The 24,467-nt window shown below is 31.9% G+C and overlaps 1 protein-coding gene across 3 annotated transcripts in view; it reads left to right on the top strand.

Annotated features, from left to right (window-relative positions):
• The window catches only part of LOC139514136 (poly(A) polymerase type 3-like), a 31,899-nt gene extending 17,360 nt beyond the window's left edge, over window positions 1-14,539 (top strand). Inside the window, exons 11-23 of one of the 3 annotated variants that reach the window (XM_071302905.1) lie at window positions 521-641; window positions 1,076-1,160; window positions 1,969-2,022; window positions 2,931-3,041; window positions 3,494-3,597; window positions 4,102-4,171; window positions 5,309-5,381; window positions 5,819-5,998; window positions 6,625-6,750; window positions 9,843-9,914; window positions 11,060-11,128; window positions 11,900-11,971; window positions 13,108-13,365. In XM_071302905.1, the coding sequence (XP_071159006.1) occupies window positions 521-641; window positions 1,076-1,160; window positions 1,969-2,022; window positions 2,931-3,041; window positions 3,494-3,597; window positions 4,102-4,171; window positions 5,309-5,381; window positions 5,819-5,998; window positions 6,625-6,750; window positions 9,843-9,914; window positions 11,060-11,128; window positions 11,900-11,971; window positions 13,108-13,218 (1,248 nt within the window). In that variant the 3' untranslated portion in view covers window positions 13,219-13,365. Of the gene's footprint in view, window positions 1-520; window positions 642-1,075; window positions 1,161-1,968; window positions 2,023-2,930; window positions 3,042-3,493; window positions 3,598-4,101; window positions 4,172-5,308; window positions 5,382-5,818; window positions 5,999-6,624; window positions 6,751-9,842; window positions 9,975-11,059; window positions 11,129-11,899; window positions 11,972-13,107 lie in introns of all 3 variants that reach the window. The other 2 variants (XM_071302904.1, XM_071302906.1) reach the window with 2 other exon arrangements.
• Window positions 14,540-24,467: the final 9,928 nt, after the last annotated feature.

The raw sequence follows: 24,467 nt of genomic DNA, 5'->3' as shown, positions 1-24,467 counted from the left end.
AGAAGCATTTTTCTAGTTTACAGGCTATAACTTTTGTTTAAATGTATGGATCTCTCTGAAATTATATATTAAAGTTTCTTACTACAAAGGAAAGGCTGGAGATGAGTGTTGGGGTTCTTGCTCCAAGGAGGGTTTCAATAAGTTGGGTGCCAAAAAAGGGGCCCATATAAGCATTTTGTAGTTTCCAATCAATAACTTGTGTTTAAGTGTATAAATCTCTCTGAAATTATACCACAAGTTTCCATACTACAAAGGGATGGTTATGGGGGTTATGGATCAAATCATTTAGCAAATAGGGGCAAAAAAGAGGAAAAACAAGTGTTTTTCTAGTTCAAGGACAATTTAAACAATTCTTAAGCAGTTCCATCCTGGCGAACTATGATAGGTTGTCAGGCACGGTTTTTCCGTGACACTGATCACATTGAAGTCATGTGTATTGGGACAGTGTTCATTGTCACACAGATTAGAGAAAAAGACAACACTATATATAGCCTTAAAATTGTATGAATTTAATTTTTAGGTAAATCCATCAGATCGTTTTCATCTCATGCCAATCATCACACCAGCATATCCACAACAGAACTCTACATTTAACGTTACCACGTCAACACGAACAATCATGATGGAAGAATTTATGATAGGTAAATATATTATATATCTTTAAGAAAATATTAGATGTGGTATGGTTATCAATAAGAAAACAGTCCATTAAAAGATCCAAGGACAAGGATATAAGTAGCTATAGTTCAAAATAATGGTAAGTGGGTTCAACTCCAATCTTAATCAACTATGAGAGTAAGTTTTCCAACTGAGGTCATGGATTCCTCTGCCAATAAAAACTGACTGCCATGATAAAAAGTGATTAAATCAATCACTAAATACTAAGTTCAAGCTACTACAGTGAACAATACAATAACAGAATAAAAGGGAAAAATAAGTTAATGATGATGGGAGTTTTTAACAACCTTGATTGACTTTACAGGTCCGTAAAATAAAAAAGAAAAGTTGAGCTTATCATTATCAATTTGTTGGAAAAACTTAATTCCATCTATAAATATTTGTTTTCTTTTTCTAGGTTTAGAAGTAGTAAATAAAATATATACATCAGGAGACAGTTGGGATAAATTATTTGAGCCATCAGGATTTTTCCAGAAATACAAGTAAGCTAGAATGAATAGAGGATATTATATGTCTTTTTCAGTAGTACAACCATATCAACTGGAGACTACTATGATTTTAAGAGCTCTGCTAGAGGGATTTTTTTAGTTGATAGTTGCGACTGTATCTTCTTTTGTCCTGTTACACGACTGTCCCATATTAGGGACAGGATTGAGTGCTCATAAACAGGTTTAACCCCACCACTTGTGAACTGGTACTATCAAACTTGTGTCATGCATTTTTTTCACCATATTTCATCTTTTCTATTGTTTTAAGTTTAATTCACGAAAAGCTTAATAATTTCAAATTAGTCCGTCAATTTTACATGTATTTAATGAGAAATGAATATATGCACAGTTCTACAATTTTTTCATTGATTGATATTTTAATTGATTGTTATTAGCTACCTTGGTCTCTTCATACTAAGTTTGTAATATCTGTTACAGTTCTTCTTTTAAAGCATGCAAAACAAACAATTGATTAACTTGCTTGCTATATTTGTTTGGATGTTTGTAAACAACAGGTAGGTAGTCTATTTCAGTGTGTTTACTATTTACTGGAATATGATTGGACAATAAATATTAAATTCATTTCATGTCAATTCTTATTGTCCAATGAAATCCCAGTAAATATTAAAACAGACTGAAACTCTGCCTACCTATTGTTTGCAAACAACCAAGCAAACCTAGCAAGCAAGTTGATCAATGTTTTGTTTTGCATGCTTTTATAGAAGAACTGTAAGTTGAAATGTACTTTATTTTCAGTTTGTTTATGATGTTTAAAAACATTTAGTTATTTATTCCTTTACAGGCATTATATTGTGGTAATAGCAAGGGCAGAAGAAGAGAAGAATTATTTAGAATGGTAATTTAAGGAAGCTGGCTTGTCACGTTTTGGATTTTTTGTCAGATTTTCGGAATCCTCTGGTTTTACCCATTTGAATGCCTTGAAAAATTTGCCCGGTGACCCCCATTTTTCTTTTTGTAAATCTTTTACATGTATAATGAATGATATGCCATCTGTAAAAGTGTTATAAAATTTTAATTACTTCTTAACAGTTTTTGAGAACTTCAACCTGTCAATGATAAAGCTATGAAAAGTCAAGAGAGAATATTTTCCCGCCAAAATTTCAATGGCTTATATCTCGAAAACAAGCACGGTGACCTATATATTTTTTTTGCTCTTTGGATTCCTTTATTAATTCCCTATCTATATAAACTAGTGTGTTGAAAAGTTAATTACTTTGAAACTGAGAAGCGAACTCCCTTAACTTTTAATTCCATTCCAAGATTGAGAAGTAAAATTAAAATTTGATAGAATTTAAGGGTCAGATTTAAGAGCGAGTGTTACACACATGATCAGCTAAGTACAAAGATTTCTATTGGCCTTTTAACTTGTAAATGGGGACTATGGTAGATATTTGTGGAGTTATACAAAACCGGGCTCATACTTATTTCACATATCAAATAATATACATGTAATATTTGTCACTGGACGTTGAACATCAATCCATCACCATTTTATGACAAAATATATCATTGTACAATGAACATTATTAAAGTATATCTTTAAATGAATTACTGTTGAAAATGTTTTAACAGTAGAATTTTTCAATGCCGCTACAGAAAAATACTGTGATTCCATCAACACATAATTTCCTGCTTTCAGACTTGAAGATAATATTTATCAATGCATTGATCTGATTTTAGTAGACTAGTAGATTATATGTATACATATTTTTCTAATAACATGTTTCCTTACATATAATTCAGGCATGGTTATATAGAATCAAAGATAAGACTCCTGGTTGGAAACTTGGAGAGAAATATGTTTATAAAAATAGCTCATGTAACTCCAGAATCTCTGGGACCATTAACAGAAAGGTAAGGTGATTGGTTGGAAAATTAGGAGATGTGAAAAGATTGAACAGTTACGTTTGTACAATATTTATGGGTAACAGACTTTAATGTATGAGGATTTCAATGGTGAAAGTCTGATAATAAAATGCATTTTAAGATATTGAAGGGCTGTTTCATGAAAAAATGCAGTATTGAGGGAAGACACTTTTAAAATTAGATAATGTCTATAGCACCAATTTTAGAATTTTATTTTCATTTTGATTGGTAAAAATGTAGTTGAGTTATCCATGAACCTCTCCTGGGTCAAGTTAATAATTTTAGAGAACAGCCATGACATTTTACTGTAAGCAATCAACATTTTGTTCTTTATGAAAATTAAGAAACTGAAATTTAAATATTACTCTGAAGAAAATCTTTAATATGTTGGGTTACTATACTATTTAGATATTAGACTAATTTGTTGCTATTTTTTTCAGTGAGAATCCATATATATGTAAATGGTTTATTGGACTAACATTTGCTAAGGTAGAAAATCAAAACGTAGATTTGACCTACGACATACAGTCATTTACAAATCAAGGTAAGATAAATATTTCTTTAGTCAGTAATCTTTTGGAAGAATTAAGTTTTTATCTTCAACTTATCTTTTCATAGTGAAATCCTTCAGATCATGTGACTTCTAATTATTAAAGGATCTGTTTCTATCTTTTAAAATTTACATGTTTGAATTAACAACGAACTGAATATCGTAATTTTTTTGTTTACTGTGATAATCTTGAACTAACAGTAGGGTTTAAATACAGTGATGTAAGAAGTAATATGTATAAAAGATATTTTTTACATCAATGAGACATCAACCCACTGACAAGAAAAAAAGATTTATAGGTCTAAATGAAAGAATAATATAATGAGTGACTATCTATTAAATGATATACCTGCTCCCTGTGAGGTGTGTTTAGGTAGTTCTCTCAGGGCACTCTTGCTTTCTCCACTTATAAAAACTTGCTATCTTGATATGGCAAAGTGTCCTGAAAGTTTCATTTAACATCAACAATCAATCCATCATACGGTTTATATTTTTCAGTATACAGACAAGCACTACACATTAGAATTTTAAAAGAAGACATGAAAGTGGATATTCAGCATGTCAAACGGTAAGTTACATAAACACAGACCAGTCTTTGATGCCTTAGTGGCCAGGTGGTCTCAGTCATTCACTAAGCCTTTGATGCCTTAGTGGCCACGTGGTCTCAGTCATTCACTAAGCCTTTGATGCCTTAGTGGCCAGTTGTCTCAGTCATTCACTAAGCCTTTGATGACTTAGTGGCCAGATGGTCTCAGTCATTCATTAAGCCTTTGATGACTTAGTGGCCAGGTGGTCTAAGTCATTCACTAAGTCTTTCATGCCTTAGTGGCCAGGTGGTCTCAGTCATTCACTAAGTCTTTGATGCCTTAGTGGCCAGGTGGTCTCAGTCATTCACTAAGCCTTTGATGCCTTAGTTGCCAGGTGATCTCAGTCGTTCACTAAGCCCTTGATGCCTTAGTGGCCAGGTGGTCTCAGTCATTCACTAAGCCTTTGATGCCTTAGTGGCCAGGTGGTCTCAGTCATTCACTAAGCCTTTGATGCCTTAGTGGCCAGGTGGTCTCAGTCGTTCACTAAGCCTTTGATGCTTTAGTGGCCAGGTGGTCTCAGTCGTTCATCTACAGTATCATTATATACTTACAAGAAAATGTGGTCTAATTGACAATGAGACAACTCTCCACCAGAAACCAAATAACATAGAAGTGAACAACTTAAGGTCACTGTACAGCCTCCAATAATGAGCAAAACCCATAGCCTATCTTCAACCCAGGCTTTGAAGAACAACTCCACACATAGCAGGTTTTTTTTACTCTGTTATTAGGAATGCCAGTTTTCTTGATAATATTTTGTTGTTTTCTCCAGGCAATCAGACTTTCTCCACCAATGAAAATGACCACAATATAATCAAGAGATGTCAAAGAGAATTTCTTGTTCCTCTCTGTATATAAGAAAACTAGTGTTTCATTTTATTGCCATTTTAGGAAAACATGACATCTTGCACCTGATGTGATTGAAAAGAAAATAAAGAGTGTTTATTTTTTATAAATTTATGTTTTACTGCTAAGATTTTTAGTCATTTTTGGTTATTTATTGCTATGTCAGCACACAGATTGAATTGATGCAAAACAAACAATACAAACTGTAGAACAAAACATGAAAAGGCTAGCTAGAAAAGATAAATATTAAAAAAACTTCATTTGTCTTGCAGAAAACAGTTAGAATCGTTTGTTCCACAATCAATATTACAGAGATGCAAAGGAGCAGAGATTAAAAGAAAATCTGTAAGTTTATGTTACCATAGAAACATACAAACAGTTTTATTGAATAAAGAGTGAAAAATTACTAATATATCTTGTAAAAAATTATATTTGACTTGTTTATTTTCTTTTTTGAATAAAATGCTCATGGTTAAGTTTCATTTGCAAAATGAACATGCTTGTTTTCCCCCTTCAAAAACGAAAAACATTGAAATTGGAGCTTCATAGAAATAGCGTAGAAAGTGAAAATGTTATGATTTTAACTGTATTTTGATATTTAATTATCAAGTCTTAATATACATATGGCCTTCAACAACGAGGGTAGCCTTATTGCATACAGATTTTAGTATATTGAAAGACCCCTTTGATAAAATAATTGAAATAGTTAAGATACAGCCTTCTTGTGCATGTAAAGCAAACCTCAATCCGTTTTAACACATATATTTGTCTTTTTTGTACAGGAAGGTAGATCCAGTGCAGGCACTGGTAGTAAGAACTCACAAGCATTATTGACACACAGTAAATCAGATACAGATTTAATACGCACAAGCACCCATGTCATAATAGACACATCAGACGGAGAATCGAGCCACGATGCCCCAAGTTGTGAAACAGATACTAAAAATAAAGTTAACGGAGAGGTACAGTATATTTTTCATGTCTTTTTTTCACTTAGGACAACAATCTCATTATGGCAATCAAAATTAATTAAATTATGGTTATAAAATTACTAGATAGCAGAATTGTATTTGAAGGTATTTGACAATGTGATGGTCCCTAATTGAGTAATCTGGCAACATGTCAATTTTCAGATTTAACTGATATGAAAGAAAACATTGCAAACCATATATACATTTTAAGATTTATCACACCACCTCCTTGTGTGAATAAATATGTAGTGCATATATTATAGTATTTATAACACTGTAGCCAGAGTTTCTAACTTAATTCAGAAGAGATCATATTAGAAACATACAAGAATTTAAGGTATCAAAGACTACACCATAAGGATAACAAGGAATAAATGGACCGTATGATAGAAAAATTAAATATAAACCAACTCCATCTGAGATAATATACTTGCCAAAAAATACAATACCAAACAGCACATGTATTACTTGTATCGGTTAAATTCTGTATTGAAAAGATAACAAAAATGAATTGACAAGAAGATAGAAATCGGTTCCTCTATCATCCACAGAACAGGAAATGAATTATCAATATTTGGACATTACAATATTAATATTCTTTTTGATATCTTTATTAGTTACCACATCCATTATCACCCACATCATCAGACAGTGCAATGCAGAGTCCATGTAGAAAGAGAGAGGGGTCTCCTTCAGGGGCAGAGAGTCCAGTTAAAAGGTCCAAATCAGAAGACGAAACACAGGTATTGTATAGATATGTGTTTCTTTTAAATATTTTCACTACACAGTCAAGATGGCCTTCAAGATAAGACACTCTGAAATGTACAAAATTAAATCTTTTGCAGGCTAAAACATACCAAATAATTTCAATGTCTATGTGTGTTTAACAGAAACCGTCTAAACACAGCTTGGAAAAACAATTTAGTAATAAATTATTTTACTTTTTTATGGCCCTGCAACGAAGTTGTCGGTGCCATATAGTTTTACCCTTGTCTGTAATTCCGAAATTATGTAATTCCGTCATTCCTATTCCGTCATTCTGTCATATCTGTCATTCAGTCATTCCGCAACAAACCATTATACAGAGTTTTTTTCTAAACGCCTTGAGATATTGGGCTGATTTTTGGTATGTGAGTTAACCATGATGAGTTTCAGATCAAGTTTAAGCTTTGTTCTGCTCCCCTAATTTTTGCTAAAATTACATGCTTTGGACTTTGATAAATTGTTGAAGATCACTGTTATACAGATTTTTTTCAAACGCTTTCAGATATTGGGATGATTTTTGGCATGTGAGTTAACCAAGATGAGGTTCAGATTAAGTTTAAGTTTTGTTCCACTCGGCTAATTTTTGCCGAAATTACGGTCTATGGACTTTGATAAATTGTTGAAAATCAAGAGTTATACAGACCCAATTTTCTAAATGCTTTCAGATATTTGGCTGATTTTTGGTATGTGAACTAATCATGATGAGTTACAGATCAAGTTTAAGTTTCCTTCCGCTCTGCTCTGTTAATCCAAAATTAAGGGTTTACAACTTTGAAAATTGTTGAAAATCACAGTTATACAGACTTTTTTTCTATACACCTCCAGATTTTGAACTGATTTTTGATATGTGAGATTACCATCATGTTTGTGTTCACATGTGTTATTGAAATTGCAGATTTTTCAACTTTTTGATACGTGACCATTTGTGTCGCTTTGACACATCTAGTTTTTATACGACCGCAAAATTTGAAAAATTTTTCGTCGTATATTGCTATCACGTTGGCGTCGTCGTCGTCGTCGTCGTCGTCGTCGTCGTCGTCGTCGTCGTCGTCGTCGTCGTCGTCCGAATACTTTTAGTTTTCGCACTCTAACTTTAGTAAAAGTGAATGGAAATCTATGAAATTTTAACACAAGGTTTATGACCACAAAAGGAAGGTTGGTATTGATTTTTGGAGTTTTGGTCCCAACATTTTAGGAAATAGGGGCCAAAAAGGGCCCAAATAAGCATTTTCTTTGTTTTCGCACTATAACTTTAGTTTAAGTTAATAGAAATCTATGAAATTTTGACACAAGGTTTATGACCACAAAAGAATGGTTGGGATTGATTTTGGGAGTTTTGGTTTCAACAGTTTAGGAATTAGGGGCCAAAAAATGGCCCAAATAAGCATTATTCTTGGTTTTCGCACAATAACTTTAGTTTAAGTAAATAGAAATCAATGAAATTTAAACACAATGTTAATGACTACAAAAGGAAGGTTGGTATTGATTTTGGGAGTTTAGGTCCCAAAAGTTTAGGAATTAGGGGCCAAAAAGGGACCCAAATAAGCATTTTTCTTTGTTTTCGCACCATAACGTTAGTATAAGTAAATAGAAATCTATGAAATTTAAACACAAGGTTTATGACCATAAAAGGAAGGTTGGTATTGATTTTGGGAGTTTTGGTCCCAACATAATAAGGGGCCCAAAGGGTCCAAAATTAAACTTTGTTTGATTTCATCAAAATTGAATAATTGGGGTTCTTTGATATGCCGAATCTAACTGTCATGACTGTGTATGCAGATTCTTAACTTTTGGTCCCGTTTTCAAATTGGTCTACATTAAGGTCCAAAGGGTCCAAAATTAAACTTAGTTTGATTTTGACAAAAAATGAATCAGTTAGGTTCTTTGATATGCTGAATCTAAAAATGTACTTAGATTCTTGATTATTGGCCCAGTTTTCAAGTTGGTCCAAATCGGGGTCCAAAATTAAACTTTGTTTGATTTCATCAAAAATTGAATAAATGGGGTTCTTTGATATACCAAATCTAACTGTGTATGTAGATTCTTCATTTTTGGTCCTGTTTTCAAATTGGTCTACACTAAAGTCCAAAGGGTCCAAAATTAAACTTAGTCTGATTTTAACAAAAATTGAAATCTTGGGGTTCTTTGATATGCTGAATCCAAAAATGTACGTAGATTTTTTATTATGGGCCCAGTTTTCAAGTTGGTTAGTTATTGTTGCAGACTCCATTAGAAATTTTAATTGAGATTAGTTTTGGAATAAGGGAAAGGGGGATGTGATTAAAAAAATTGGGTTCAATTTTTCTCATTTGAAATTTCATAAATAAAAAAGAAAATTTCTTCAAACATTTTTTTGAGAGGATTAATATTCAACAGCATAGTGAATTGCTCTAAGAGAAAACAAAAATTTTAAGTTCATTAGAACACATTCATTCTGTGTCAGAAACCTATGCTGTGTCAACTATTTAATCACAATCCAAATTTAGAGCTGAATCCAGCTTGAATGTTGTGTCCATACTTGCCCCAACCGTTCAGGGTTCAACCTCTGCGGTCGTATAAAGCTACGCCCTGCGGAGCATCTGGTTGAATGATAGTTTGAATTTTGTGATTTGTTTTGGTTATTATTATGCCCCATTAATGGGCATTATGTTTTCTGGTCTGTGCGTCCGTTAGTCTGTTCGTTCGTTCGTCATGCTTCAGGTTAAAGATTTTGGTCGAGTTAGTTTTTGATGAAGTTGAAGTCCAATCAACTTGAAACTTAGTATACATATATCCTTATGTTATGATCTTTCTAATTTTAATGCCAAATTAGAGTTTTTACCCCAATTTCAAGGTCCACTGAACATAGAAAATGATAATGTGGATGGGGCATCCGTGTACTATGGACCCATTCTTGTTTTTTATTTAACTTTATTGTAAAATTATTTTCTGTTTTGAAATAAGCCCTTTAAAATTTCCAGTTGTCCAAATGATGTTATTTCAAATTTTAACATATCAGTCCATGTCAACTTAAGTTTATTTACCTTAACGCAATTTCCCTTCTTAACACTGTGATCTTGAATATTTTCAGAACATGCTGGGTTCACCCATGGTTGTAGATCCACAGTCACAAAGTCCAAGTCGGAAAAGAGAAGGATCACCAGTAAGGCCAGACAGTCCTGTTAAACGGACCAAATCTGTAAAGGATGTCCAAAGTTGTCAGGTTAGGCCAGGAGGATTCTATTTTTAGTCTGTCATCAAGTTACTCATTTCCAAAATAGTGCGAAAGGGGGAGGCACAGACATTGGGTTAAATTAACCATATACTATAAAGGGGGAGGTGCAGACATTGGGTCAAATTAACCATATACTATAAAGGGGGAGGTGCGGACATTGGGTCAAATTAACTATACACTGTAAACCAATATTTTTGCAGATACTTTTTTATGTGTTTTTTTAGTCCATATCACAATAATATTTTTAGATCTCAGTTATCAGTGTATTCAGAGAAAAGCCATAAGTTTGATATTTTAACAAAAAAAATGAAATCGCCTTATTTTTTTTAGTTTGCAAAATAAATGCCTACAAAAATGAGTTGGTTTACAGTGTGTAAATTTGAAGACATCTGGATTGGTGAACTTCTTCAAAATATTCTTTCCAAGATTCAATTTTATACATTAAAGACACTGAAGGATTTTCATGTAGTTGATTAAATTGAAGTAACTGTTTAGTAGAAATTTTCCCTGTCATTTTATAGATAATGAGTAACAAAGGTGACAGACTACAAATAGATAGAATTTGGCCTTTTTCCTGTCCTGAGGTTCAGACTGCAGAATGTGTTGTCTTAAATGTGTTGTTTTAATTTATTACTTTAATTAATTTGCTGCAACTATCTTTTGAGTTTATTTGGATTTGTTTGCCAATGATATTGGAATATGGCTAAATAGAATTAATTATTTGGTTCAAAGTTACTTTCAGACTAAGATTACTTTTGAATGCAAATTAAATGAAAAGATATTTCTTGAATTTCTCTTAAAATTTGCTAAAGATATTTGTCTCTGGATGTGAATGCATATAACAATAAATTATCAAACATTTTTAACTGTGTTAATGATTTTGTGTCTAGAGGGGAGTCAAGATAAGTGTGTTTAGATAGAAATCTTTTCTGTGTTAAAGAGAAAAAAGGGAAAAAAATAAAAATTAAATGTGCAAAATAATCGATTTGTCTGTTTTGTTGGAATTTTCAATATTATTTAATACCAACAAATAAATATATTTATGGTCAAAATGCTACTACTTCTATTTTCAGCCTCCAATTGAAATAGGATCACCAATGCATATAGACGCAGAATCAGGCGATAGTGTGAAAAATGTTGAGGTATGTTTAAATATCTCAAGTCATAAACAGATTTTACATCTTACTTTAAATTGTTTGTATAAATCTAAGAGCATGTTCATGTCTTTTGAGTGTTAATTAAGCAGAATCTTAAGAGTTTTATATTTTATGATAAAAGTTATCAAGGTAATTTCTTAAGAAGTTCCCAATTAACTAATGTGATTATGTTTGCATCATGTAGGGATAGTATCTTCCTTTGTAAAAAGAAAGACAATACTTTCAATCGACTGTATGTGACCTGCTGTTAGGCAAAACTACTGCCTCTATCCAATGTATACTAATTATCTGGTAGCATCCCGCATGACCCATTGGATGTAAATTGTGCATTTTCTCTCAACATGATTAGAAAAGAAATAATTACTGGTGGAAGTTAAGCAAACAACATCTAATCATTTTATTGTGATTCAAAAAATTAATCTACTATTCTATTAGTAACAGAAAAATTTAAAGAAATTTCCTCTGAATTCATTTATTTTTGGAATAAAATTGAGAATGGAAATGGGGAATGTGTCAAAGCGACAACAACCCGACCATAGAGCAGACAAATGTAATCAAATGCCAATTTCATTGGTATTTGAAATCTATATTTTCCCCAGTGTGCATACATTCTTATAGTTAATTTATACTTCATTGACAATTTATGTGTTTTACGCTTACAAAGCAAAAAAATTTCATGAAAATTTATAATCCATGAATAATTATGAATCCAAAGATTATGGCTCACTATAGAAAACCACAAACTTTCTGTCACAGGGTATAAAATTTCCAATGCAGACTGAAGACAAAAAATGTAATACCAAACCTATAATACCAAGACGATTTGTAGTGAGTGACATTGTTCTCTCCTCCTATTGCATGTATCTTAAATACCAGCATGGATTTAATTATTGATGATTTAACAGCACATGTTCAAACAACCATTTCACTGCTAATTTATTTGGAAAGGTCGTTATTTGATTAGGAGATTGTCTTACAAGATTAACACATTTTTAATATTTTCCATAAAAACTTGATTATCATGGATTGTTTAATATATAGATATAAGAAGGTGTGGTATGATTGCCAATGACACAACTCTCCATCCAAGTTACAATTTGTAAAAGTAAACCAATGAAGGTCAAAGTAAGGTCGTTAACACAGAGCTTTGTCTCACACCGAACAGCAAGCTATAAAGGGCCCCAAAAATTACTAGAGTAAAACCATTCAAACGGGAAAACCAATGGTCTAATCTATATAAAAAATACAAACGAGAAACACTTATAAACCACATCAACAAACGACAACTACTGAACATCAGATTCCTGACTTAGGACTGGTGCAAAGAAATATGAATGGTCAGAAATATGCACTTTATCATGTTGATCAAGTAGATTTTAAAAGCCAACCTTAGTTTGACTACCAGATTGGCTAACCTGAAAAGTCTTTTTCGGAAGATATAATTTTTTCGGAACTCGAATTGATATCAATTTACATTTGATATATTGAAGAATTTCCAACATATAGTGTGAATTTCAGTCATAACTTTAATTGTTGCAAAGCAGCTGTAGCTGATATCATTTTTTTGGGGGAACAATCAAATCTATTTCGATGGCTTCAAAGGGAATTTGAAAATGTAAACACTGTTGAATCCATTGGTTGTCCATTAAAGTATCTTTCAGAACAACTCTCATTTTCCCAAGTTGAACAACAATTGTAAAAAATCCTAGAAAATGCAATAACTGCCATTGTTATAGAAAGATGCATATTGAAGATGCTTTGTAGATTTTCCACCTTCAATGATGACCTCAAATTTACCTGCTTTCATCTGAATTTTTTATTGTGATGTCACAGACAAAAGCTATCATGCCTGATGAAATCACATAGAAAAACAGATTGCAGGCCATTGAAAAAGAAAGATAAATTTAGGTTTTGAATATACTGAATAATTGTGTAGCCTAATTATGTTTTTCTCTGTTTTGCAGCATGTGAAACGACTACCCAGTGCTGAAGTACCAGATCTGATGAGTCCTAATGCAGCACCTGCTCAAGCTGTTAATGTGCCTAGAAATAATATCAAACTCAGACTCAAATAAAACCTACCTCGTACAGAACAAAGGTCAATATGTAGGACACATTGTTAAAACCAGAGGTACTCACAAGATATGAGTTCCACCAAAAAAAGGAGGTCAGATAATTTGACAAATCAGGAAAATTTACACAGCAGGTGGCTATATGTGAATAATCAACAAGCTTTCTATTCAATTCATTGTTAAACATCAAGTTGGTTCATGTTCAGTTACTTTTGTGGCAAGGTTATTACTCACATAGATTTGTTGATGAGTAGAAAAGAAGAAAATTTATGAAATCCATAAAAATATGTAAATTGATTTGATTTTTAATATCTTGAAGTTCAATTGAATGTTTCTTGTGCATCATTCAATTTCAGTTATTTGTAAAAGAATTTCAGTAAGAAGCAAATTGGTTTGTATGTAAATGTATTATAGAACAAGAGTGTTGGTTTCTTTCCTGCCATAAGCTCAATATCACTCAATCTAATTCAAGCAGATTTATGGATTTAAAGCCTTTATATTTTATTTTTGATACTTGTCTGAGCGTAATAGCAAAATAGATTTTTGTCAATAAGATGTTCAAAACACTGGTACATTAAGTTAAGGAAAATAATCAAATGTCTTGCAGAAATCTTCCATCATATTCACCAAATATACAGAGTTAAATGAAAAAAGTTCTGAATGTTACATTTATTATCAAAATTTCATTAAATTAAATTTCACAAAAACTCTTACAAGAATAGTCGGAGGTAAGTTAAAAATTCAACCTCAATTTTTCAAATAAGAATTTCTTGTGCTACAGTCTAATATAGTTTGACTAAAACTAAAATGGTTGATAAGTTTAAAATGTGTTCACACATTGATACATACATGTTCTGGTTGGAATATTTTATTAGCTCTTGTTTTGAGTTTGGTTCATGTAGAAAAATGTTGCACATTAGATACACTTATCAGCCTTTAATAGGAATATTGTGTCAATTCAGGCAGGAGATTTTGTTATTATAGATTTCAATAGTCAAACAGGTACTTGTATAATTGTCAAGATTAATGCCTCCACATTGGAGAATCTCTTACATTTATTATGGAGATTTATACCTCCACACTGGAGTCTCTTGTATGTATTTCAGAGATTTATACTTTGAGCGTCTCCTACCTGTATATTGGATGTTTATACCTACACACTAGAAAAGTCTTGTGTATGTGTGTTGTGCAAATGTATATATGTATTTCATTGTTATATTTTCTGTAAAGTTGAAAGTTATTTATAGACTTTATATTATAGAGTTGTATTTTATTAACTTAGTGCTCTAATAAATTTAAACATGGAGGATTATTCCCCTTTAAATGATATAGATATAATGGCAGCTCTCAGCAAATTAACCGGAGAAAATCTTCTTCATGCATTCAAATTTAAGAACAGTATTTTGTAGCTAGCTTAGAGTTTCGCTAAACCAACCAATTTAATATTACTATGTTTCAAGAACCAATTCACCTTTTTAGAATCTAAATAATCATGGGTTATTTCATTGCTCGTACCCCAAAATGAAAATAACATCACGTCATTGGTTGAATTTCCATCGATTATGACATTTTTAACCAATCACAACGTTTTGGTTTACACTTTTGAAAATATTACCCAGGATGCATTAGATTCTGAAACGGCGAATTGTATCTTTGTTAATAAAATCTATCCACAGAAAAATTCTACAAAATTTATTTTAAATGTTACAGTTGTAACACTATAGAATTTGTTGTTGTCCATTTAGTTAAAATGATCGCAGGCTTAACAGAAAGTCTAAAACAGTAAATCTATGTATATAGTCATTATAGATAATAGATAATAATTTTTTATTAGATAAAGATACTATTATTAGAAAAGGATTGCTTTTAGCTATAAAGTGTACACTAGATTGATTTTCAATTATGTTATATGCATATTTAGTAGTTCAGCAGCTAACGGTTATAGACGGTAGGCTTGTGTCAAACTAATTACTATTTAAGAAATTTTATTTAACATACAATTTATGTACTTCGATTTTCACTAGCAATTTTATATACTGTGGATTCATTATTATTTGTTGGATACCAACTTTCAGGGATAACAGATGAACCACTGAATTAAATGTTTAACTGATAACAAAATTTCCATACACTTGTACGCAGACTTTTGGCCAAAATCTATGAATATGTAAATTTTCTGTAATCCACGTAAATTGGTACCCACGAAAATAAATGAATCAATCCATAGTAGTATTGTATTTACTTGCTGGCTATGTTGTTCACAGGCTTCTGCTTAATGGTGAAAAATCGCTATTTTTATGCCCCACCTACAATAGTAGAGGGGCATTATGTTTTCTGGTCTGTGCGACTGTTCGTCCGTCTGTTCGTTCGTCCGTCCGTTCGTTCGTCTGTCCCGCTTCAGGTTAAAGTTTTTGGTCAAGGTATTTTTTGATGAAGTTGAAGTCCAATCAACTTGAAACTTAGTATACTTGTTCCCTTTGATAAGATCATTCTAATTTTAATGCCAAATTATAGTTTTGGCCCCAATTTCATGGTCCACTAAACATAGAAAATGATAGTGCGAGTGGGGCATCCGTGTACTGTGTACACATTCTTGTTAGAAGAGAAAATTTTGATTGGAAAAATAAATAAAACAAATATAACTATAATGCTGCAGAAACCCTATAGAAAAACATTTATTTTTTGTGGCATTGTTAGTATACTGTGGTTTCATAATTTTTGTGGGATACCAATTTTCTGAATATGATGACGATATTTTTTTGTAGACTTTGGCATTACCACAAAATCAAATATCTGTGAAATTAATCTATCAATTCACAAAATGTGGTACCCACGAAAACAAATGAATCAACAGTTATTTCTTAATGAAAATGATAATATTTCTGTTTTCATGCCAATATAAATATACATGTATCATGTTTTTCCTTTGTACAGTATGGGCAAAACTTGTAAGAGACATACCTGTTAGTTGCCAGTAGTATACATGTAATTATAAACTTGACATCATTAGCAAAAAGAAAAGGCTAATGTGACATGCAATTGTAATATTTAGTGAAAAACAAGTTCTTTGTTCTTCAAGTAATTATGTTCATACTTACTGACTTTGTTTAATATTCAATGATATATTATAGAGGAAAAGATAGAAGTTGATACAAATATGTTCAAATAGACATGTGTAATGTATAGCACATGTACTGTTCATTTACGAAAACCATGACCTGTTGTGATAATTACATGAATACAATTGCAATCTTTGATGTTCAATTGAACTAGACTAAAAAAAACAACCTAAAAATACTTGTATCTATGGTTTCCCTAGCTACTCTTTAATACATTTTGCAAATGCCTACCTATCTTTTTTGGGGGGATGGGGGAGTTTTGGGAGTAGTAAATTATAACAAAATTGAAGCTGTTCCTTATATATTTTATAGGGGAGGGGGAAAATTACTCAAATACAAACTTTCTTACCTACCCAATTTTTAAAAAGGGGAACCCTAAATACTTGTAATGTTTTGGTTGGCCTAAGGTGTAATTATAGTATAATTTAGTCCATTGTCCATGAATGACACATGCTGAAGGATACAGTTGGTTTTGTTCATGATATAACCTTAACATGGCATACATGGTGTAAACTATGTCTTCAGGTTGTACTCTTTGTTTTCATTGTGTGAAGTAAGTTTATATGGTGTGAACTGGATCTTTGAATATACACTTGGTAAATAAGGTGTTGAATATGTTAGCATTGATTAAATGGTGTAAACTGTATGTTCATACTGTAAACCTTGTCATCAATTGGGCACAATTGTTTTAAGTTGTGTATTTAATGGTATAGAATTGGTCTCCATATTAAACTATGTAAACTTGGTGTCCATAGTAGAAAACATAAATTTTGTCTCCATAGTAGAAACTGTCAAATTGGTCTCCATGGTAAAAATAGTCAACTTGGTCTCTTTGTATTTGTTTTCAGTAGTAAATTTTCTTCACAGAATGTTTGTAATCACATTAATTTGATCTCAAATTTTTACCAGTATTCAGTGATTTTCAATAATTAATGCACACATTAATTTCTGAATTCAGAGTAAAGAAAAGGATGCCTTTATGTTCCATATTTTTTTGAGATCATAAAAAGATATAGTGGTATCAATTATTTTTTTTCAAATTTCATTGTCATCATTTTTCACTTGTTTACATGGTTATGGATAAATATTTCATGGTATGAGTTTGTAAGTAAAAGTAGCCTGATCGTCTGTATGTTTTATCAGGTTGGATAAATGATAAGATTAAAAGAGTTAGAAATCATCATTAAAGGGAGATAATTCAGTATATTCAGAGCTCTCCTGGAAATGTTTGAAATAATTTTTCACAATTCACTTATATGAACGAAATTTAAATGATCATTGTCTCTTTCTACAGGTATTACTTTTCATAATGGTATTTCTATTGAAGTGCATTATATGTCTCTTGTACAGTCATTTAAGAAATTTCACCAAAAACAATATTAATAAAAAAAAAGTTAGATGTTGCAAAAAGAAATAAGTTCCGTAGTTAACAAAGAAAAGAAATAGTTTACATAAAAAACATCTTTTTGAACAAATATCCTCTTACCAGACTAAAATTCTGTTTGAAATATTGTATAAAGATCAGCTTGCTTATTGTTATATTTGGGTTAGTTTAGGTAAAATTAATTATTTACTATATTTTGTATGTTTTTTTCTAATTTGTATTTTTCTGTATTTTATGTACTTTTTGCAGTTTCTAACTATGATTGTTTTGTACATCATTGCTTTAGTGCTTAAGTTCAGATTTGACATTGAACTAAATAATGAATTTCATCTTCTATTTTTCATCTCAACATTGCATTAACTGGTTCATATATATTTTTCAGATATCATACTTGTTTCACACAATTTGTGAGCTGTACAAAGTTCAACACATATGTTGTATAAATTACTATGTTTATTTGTGAGGGAGGAATCTTTTTACTTTATATGTAAAGACTATATGTGTGTACATATGTGAACATTGTGTTTCTGTTAGTGTGTTTGTATATATAAATGTGTAAAACTTGTACAGTGATGACAGAAAGTTACACAGAGAAAGAAAGGTTGTGTGATGTGAAAAAGAATGAACAATTAATTGAGTGAGGTAAGCGAGGAAATATATTAATTAAAAATTATAAAATTAAAAAAATCAAGAAAACAATAAAAGATATGTGATAAACATTGGGTTATCTTTTTTTTATTCAGGATGCATTTTAATTCTTTCAAAACATTACCAGTAGTTGGTGGACATGAATGTGTTTCTTGGCTCATTTTAGTTTAACTGTAGGGAAAAAAAGCCAATTACACTTGTCAGTTTTTATATGACCGCAAAATTTGTTGAGGTCGTATATTGGTATCACATCGTCAGCGTCCTCTGAAGACAAATGGTTTCCAGATAAAAACTTAAATATAAGTAAATAGAAATCAATAAAGTTTTAATACAATGTTTAAAACAACAAAAGGAAGTTTGGGATTGATTTTGGGGGTTGTGGTCCCTAAGGTTTAAGAACTAGGGGCCCAAAACAAGCAGTACATAAAGTTGTGTATAAGTATTTCAATTGTTCTGAAATTTTTATACCATAAGTAGAAGGTTGGGATATATGTTGTGAGTTATGGGGAAAACAGTTAAGGAATAAAGGGCCAAAAAGGGGCCAAACCAAGCATTTTTGTAGTTTCAAGACAATAAATTGAAGTTATCTTTCTTTGTCCAGAATGGTTGTTGAATCACCTAAAACCAATGCTTCTTTGAAAATTGGAGTTATCTTTCTTTGTCCAGAATAGTAGTTGAATCAACTTAAATCAATGCTATATACTATATACAATGCAATATTCACTTTACTACCAACTGATAAATTAAAGCAGACTTTACCATTCAGTGATTACAAGCACTTTGATTATCATTCTAGGGTTATGCCCCTTTACCAATTTGAAAAATTGTAGAATTTTTTAGTTTCTGTTCTCTTAACTTAAGTTTGTCTGAACTAAATTTAATGAAATTTGTATATAATGCTTATTACCTCTTAACTCAGTTTAAGTTCAATTTTTGGCAGCTTCACTTTTACAGTTCTTGAGTTATGTCCCTTTATAACGTTTTATGCTAGTGGGGGCATCATCTATGTCCCTTTGACACATTCCCCATTTATTTCAATTTTTCTCAAATCAGATTTCAGAAAATATATAAAAAGAAAATTTCTTCAAATATTTTTTTTGGAGAGGATTAATATTCAACAGCAAAGTAAATTACTCACAAGCCAAAAAAAAATTAAGTTCTTTAGACCACATTCATTCTGTGTCTGAAACGTATGCTGTGTCATATATTATCACAATCCAAATTCAGAGCTGTATCCAGCTTGAATGTTGTGTCCATACTAGCCCCAACCGTTTAGGGTTCTACCTCTGCCGTGGGTTAAAGCTGCGCTCTCTGGAGCATCTGGTTAAGAAGTTATGTTTTGCAACGTTTGCACCTCAGTGTTTTGTTGTTTAGTTGTTACCCTTGGTTTTGGTTTGTTACCTGGATTTATTTTATCTCAATCTATTTATGACTTGCTAACAGCAGTATAGTACTGTTGCCTTTATTGATAGTATCACAATGCTGAATTAGGAGATTTGTTTTGCTTGTTGCTTTCTTCATTTACCAGTGCAAATTAATGTTTGAATCTTGTGTCATTAACCTTTATGTGTTTTCCTAATTTTTCTTTATTTTGTATGGATTATTTTAGAAATTGTTTAACTGTTTTGAAAAGATAATGATTTTCAATGCCTATCATGTCAATCTATCCAGATTTAAGCCATGCATTCTGTTTCCCATGTTAGTACACAGCTAGAAAATATATGACAAAAGCATAACACAAACTGAGTTTGTTAAGACTGTGAAAAGGGTGAACTTGAGTTCTTCAGAAGAATAGATAGTTCCTGCTCCACTTAAGGCACATAGGGTTATCTATTGCAAGTTAGATAGGTTGATATATCACATTCATATGTTTGCATTCGAATTTAAACTGTTTGATTCTGCTGACTTTTCTTTTAAGGTATAAAACCACTAGTTCATAGCCCCATTGCTTTCTATGTTAAATTCTGCAATTTCAAGCTTTAATTGCTACTTTATCTTAAGTTCAAATAAAGTGGCAGTTATTTCATATCAAAACTGTACCTTAGCCTGACTTATGCTGAAAAAAATCAACATACCTTTGCTTTAATTGCATATTGGAGCGTACTGGTATCCCGAAGTTTGATAGTACAAAAACAGAAATTCTGATCTGAACAACAGGCCTAATGTGCCCTCCTATCAAAATTTCATATACTTCTTTATTATTCAAATAAATCTTTCAACAAGGGTTCTACAGTGATACCAAGTCCACAAGCTTTCACTTAATACAAAAACTACCCAATATACCCTCTATTGACAAAGATACAGCTATGTGCAGGAACTTTTTTGTTTAAATATGTACTCCTTTCTTGTATGTTCCTTCCGACCGTGCCTGAATTAGTGGTTCTATACCTTAATATAATACTTGATATGATTGCGAATTAGACAACTATCCAAAAGAAGCAACTGTAGGTCAATTTAAGGATTCAACAATGAGCAAACCTATATAATGTATAGTCAGTATTAAAAGGCACTGACATGACAAAATGTAAAACAATTTAACCCCAATAAATCAACAGCCTGATTTTGCCAAATCAATAAACTTTAACAAATTCATGAAATATGACCAACATCATCCAATAACAACCACTAAAATACAAACTCCTGACCTGGAACAGGTACATATAGGAATTTTATACGACTGACTTACAAGTGAGAGGTTTAGCTAGCTATAAATCCAGGTTTAATCCACTATTTTTTACCAAAGAAAATGCCTGTACCAAGTCACGAATATGACAGTTGTTATCCATTTGTTTGATGTGTCAGAGCTCTTGATTTTGCCATTTGATGAGGGAATTTCCGTTTTGAGTTTTTCTTCATTGGTATTTTTGTTATTTTACATCTAGGTAATCCCTAATCCTGTACTAAGTCTAGAACAAAGTTAATTAGTTGATAAGAACTGTACTGTCTGAATTATTTATCGACCAGTTGTCAGTTTACATTAAAATCAGAGCTATTGACATCTGAATGTCCGTAGCTAATGCTGCTAGTATTTTTGTAATACAAGTCTTAGCTCAGAGCATATAAAAATTTATTTTGAAACCGGATGCGGGGACGCATACCCTACGAATGTCAATTTGAATACTCATCCCCGCATTTGGGGTCTCGCAGGCACTGCCTTTTAAGAAAGGTATTGCTTGATATTGGTGATTCCTAATTAGAAACACGATTCCAAGGAAATTTTCAAACTTCCATTGCTCTTATTATTAAGTTCAAAGTTCCCCAGTAAGGATGAGGCACTACCGATTGATCTAGGGATGAGGAACTACCGATTGATCTAGGGATGAGGCAATACCGATTGATCTAGGGATGAGGCACTACCGATTGATCTAGATTAAGGTTGATAATTGGTCACAGCCTTCCTTGTTCATGCGGAACTAAGAAATTCCAATAAAACACAAGTTATCATGATCGACCATTAGGAACAAGCCCATACATTTTTGTCGAGCCCGCGACATTTGTCACAAAAGCGAAACATTGTGTTCATACATTCCGTGATCGTCGGCAGTGGTTCGCAAATATTCAGTGTGTGGTTATAGTTTTTATACGACCGCAAAATTTGAAAAAATTTTCGTCGTATATTGCTATCACGTTGTCGTCGTCGTCGTCGTCGTCGTCCGAATACTTTTAGTTTTCGCACTCTATCTTTAGTAAAAGTGAATGGAAATCTATGAAATTTTAACACAAGGTTTATGACCACAAAAGGAAGGTTGGTATTGATTTTGGGAGTTTTGGTCCCAACATTTTAGGAATTCGGGGCCAAAAAGGGCCCAAATAAGCATTTTCTTGGTTTTCGCACTATAACTTTAGTTTAAGTAAATAGAAATCTATGAAATTTTGACACAAAGTTTATGACCACAAAAGAACGGTTGGGATTGATTTTGGGAGTTTTCGTTTCAACAGTTTAGGAATTAGGGGCCAAAAAAGGGCCCAAATAAGCATTATTCTTGGTTTTCGCACAATAACTTTAGTTTAAGTAAATAGAAATCAATGAAATTTAAACACAATGTTAATGACTACAAAAGGAAGGTTGGTATTGATTTTGGGAGTTTAGGTCCCAACAGTTTAGGAATTAGGGGCCAAAAAGGGACCCAAATAAGCATTTTTCTTGGTTTTCGCACCATAACGTTAGTATAAGTAAATAGAGATCTATGAAATTTAAACACAAGGTTTATGACCATAAAAGGAAGGTTGGTATTGATTTTGGGAGTTTTGGTCCCAACAGAATAAGGGGCCCAAAGGGTCCAAAATTAAACTTTGTTTGATTTCATCAAAATTGAATAATTGGGGTTCTTTGATATGCCGAATCTAACTGTCATGACTGTGTATGTAGATTCTTAACTTTTGGTCCCGTTTTCAAATTGGTCTACATTAAGGTCCAAAGGGTCCAAAATTAAACTTAGTTTGATTTTGACAAAAAATGAATCAGTTAGGTTCTTTGATATGCTGAATCTAAAAATGTACTTAGATTCTTGATTATTGGCCCAGTTTTCAAGTTGGTCCAAATTGGGGTCCAAAATTAAACTTTGTTTGATTTCATCAAAAATTGAATAAATGGGGTTCTTTGATATACCAAATCTAACTGTGTATGTAGATTCTTCATTTTTGGTCCTGTTTTCAAATTGGTCTACACTAAAGTCCAAAGGGTCCAAAATTAAACTTAGTCTGATTTTAACAAAAATTGAAATCTTGGGGTTCTTTGATATGCTGAATCCAAAAATGTACTTAGATTTTTTTTATTATGGGCCCAGTTTTCAAGTTGGTCCAAATCAGGATCTAAAATTATTATATTAAGTATTGTGCAATAGCAAGTCTTTTCAATTGCACAGTATTGTGCAATGGCAAGAAATATCTAATTGCACAATATTGTGAAATAGCAATTTTTTTTTTAATTAGAGTTATCTTTCTTTGTCCAGAATAGTAAGCAAGAAATATCTAATTGCAAAATATTGTGCAATAACAAGATTTTTTTTTAATTGGAGTTATATTTCTTTGTCCAGAATCAACTTAAATCTTTGTTATATACAATATACAATGTATATTCACTTTTTACTACCAACTGATAAATTAAAATAATCTTTACCATTCAGTGATAACAAGCAGTTTTTTTTACATCTTAATATTTTATGATGTATTTAAATGAGTAGTTATTGTTGCAAACTCCATTAGAAATTTTAATTGAGATTAGTTTTGGAATAAGGGAAAGGGGGATGTGATTAAAAAAATTGGGTTCAATTTTTCTCATTTGAAATTTCATCAATAAAAAAGAAAATTTCTTCAAACATTTTTTTGAGAGGATTAATATTCAACAGCATAGTGAATTGCTCTAAGAGAAAACAAAAATTTTAAGTTCATTAGAACACATTCATTCTGTGTCAGAAACCTATGCTGTGTCAACTATTTAATCACAATCCAAATTTAGAGCTGAATCCAGCTTGAATGTTGTGTCCATACTTGCCCCAACCGTTCAGGGTTCAACCTCTGCGGTCGTATAAAGCTACGCCCTGCGGAGCATCTGGTTGATATTTTAAGTAACTTTCTTAAAACTATCCTAGATTTCTACCAAATTTGCATTGGACAGAAGCTTGTTTATGATCATAAAATAATATCCAGAAGCAAAGCCCATACCGCATAGTCAGCTAGAAAAAGCCCCGAAATGACGAATGTAAAACAATTCAAACGAAAAAACTAAAGACCTTATTTATGTACAAAAAAAATCGTAAGGGTTCCACGGAACCCAGTGTCTCGACTACTTTTGCTGTTAATCACATGCTCAACAAATATGGAGAAAAAAATAGTAAAAATATTCCTCTCGATACTATCTTTTTATATGTAAGAAGCTTCTGTCTAAGTTTGTTAAAAATCCAGGACACTTTATGAATCTAATAAATGTTTTAAAAACTTTAACTGAAGACTGTATATAATGTTAACTGGAAGAAAAGTCCATTTATAAGTAAAATACGGAAAATACGGAAAAACAGGTACAAAATGTTAACAAAATTTCCTGCTAGATACTAGCTTTTGATCATAAACAAGCTTCTGTCCAAGTTTTCTACATTCAGGAT

This window comes from Mytilus edulis, chromosome 3, assembly GCF_963676685.1.
Source record: "Mytilus edulis chromosome 3, xbMytEdul2.2, whole genome shotgun sequence".
Taxonomy (NCBI): domain Eukaryota; kingdom Metazoa; phylum Mollusca; class Bivalvia; order Mytilida; family Mytilidae; genus Mytilus; species Mytilus edulis.
The sequence above is the reverse complement of the archived record's forward strand: the minus strand, read 5'-3'. Positions and strand labels throughout refer to the sequence as shown.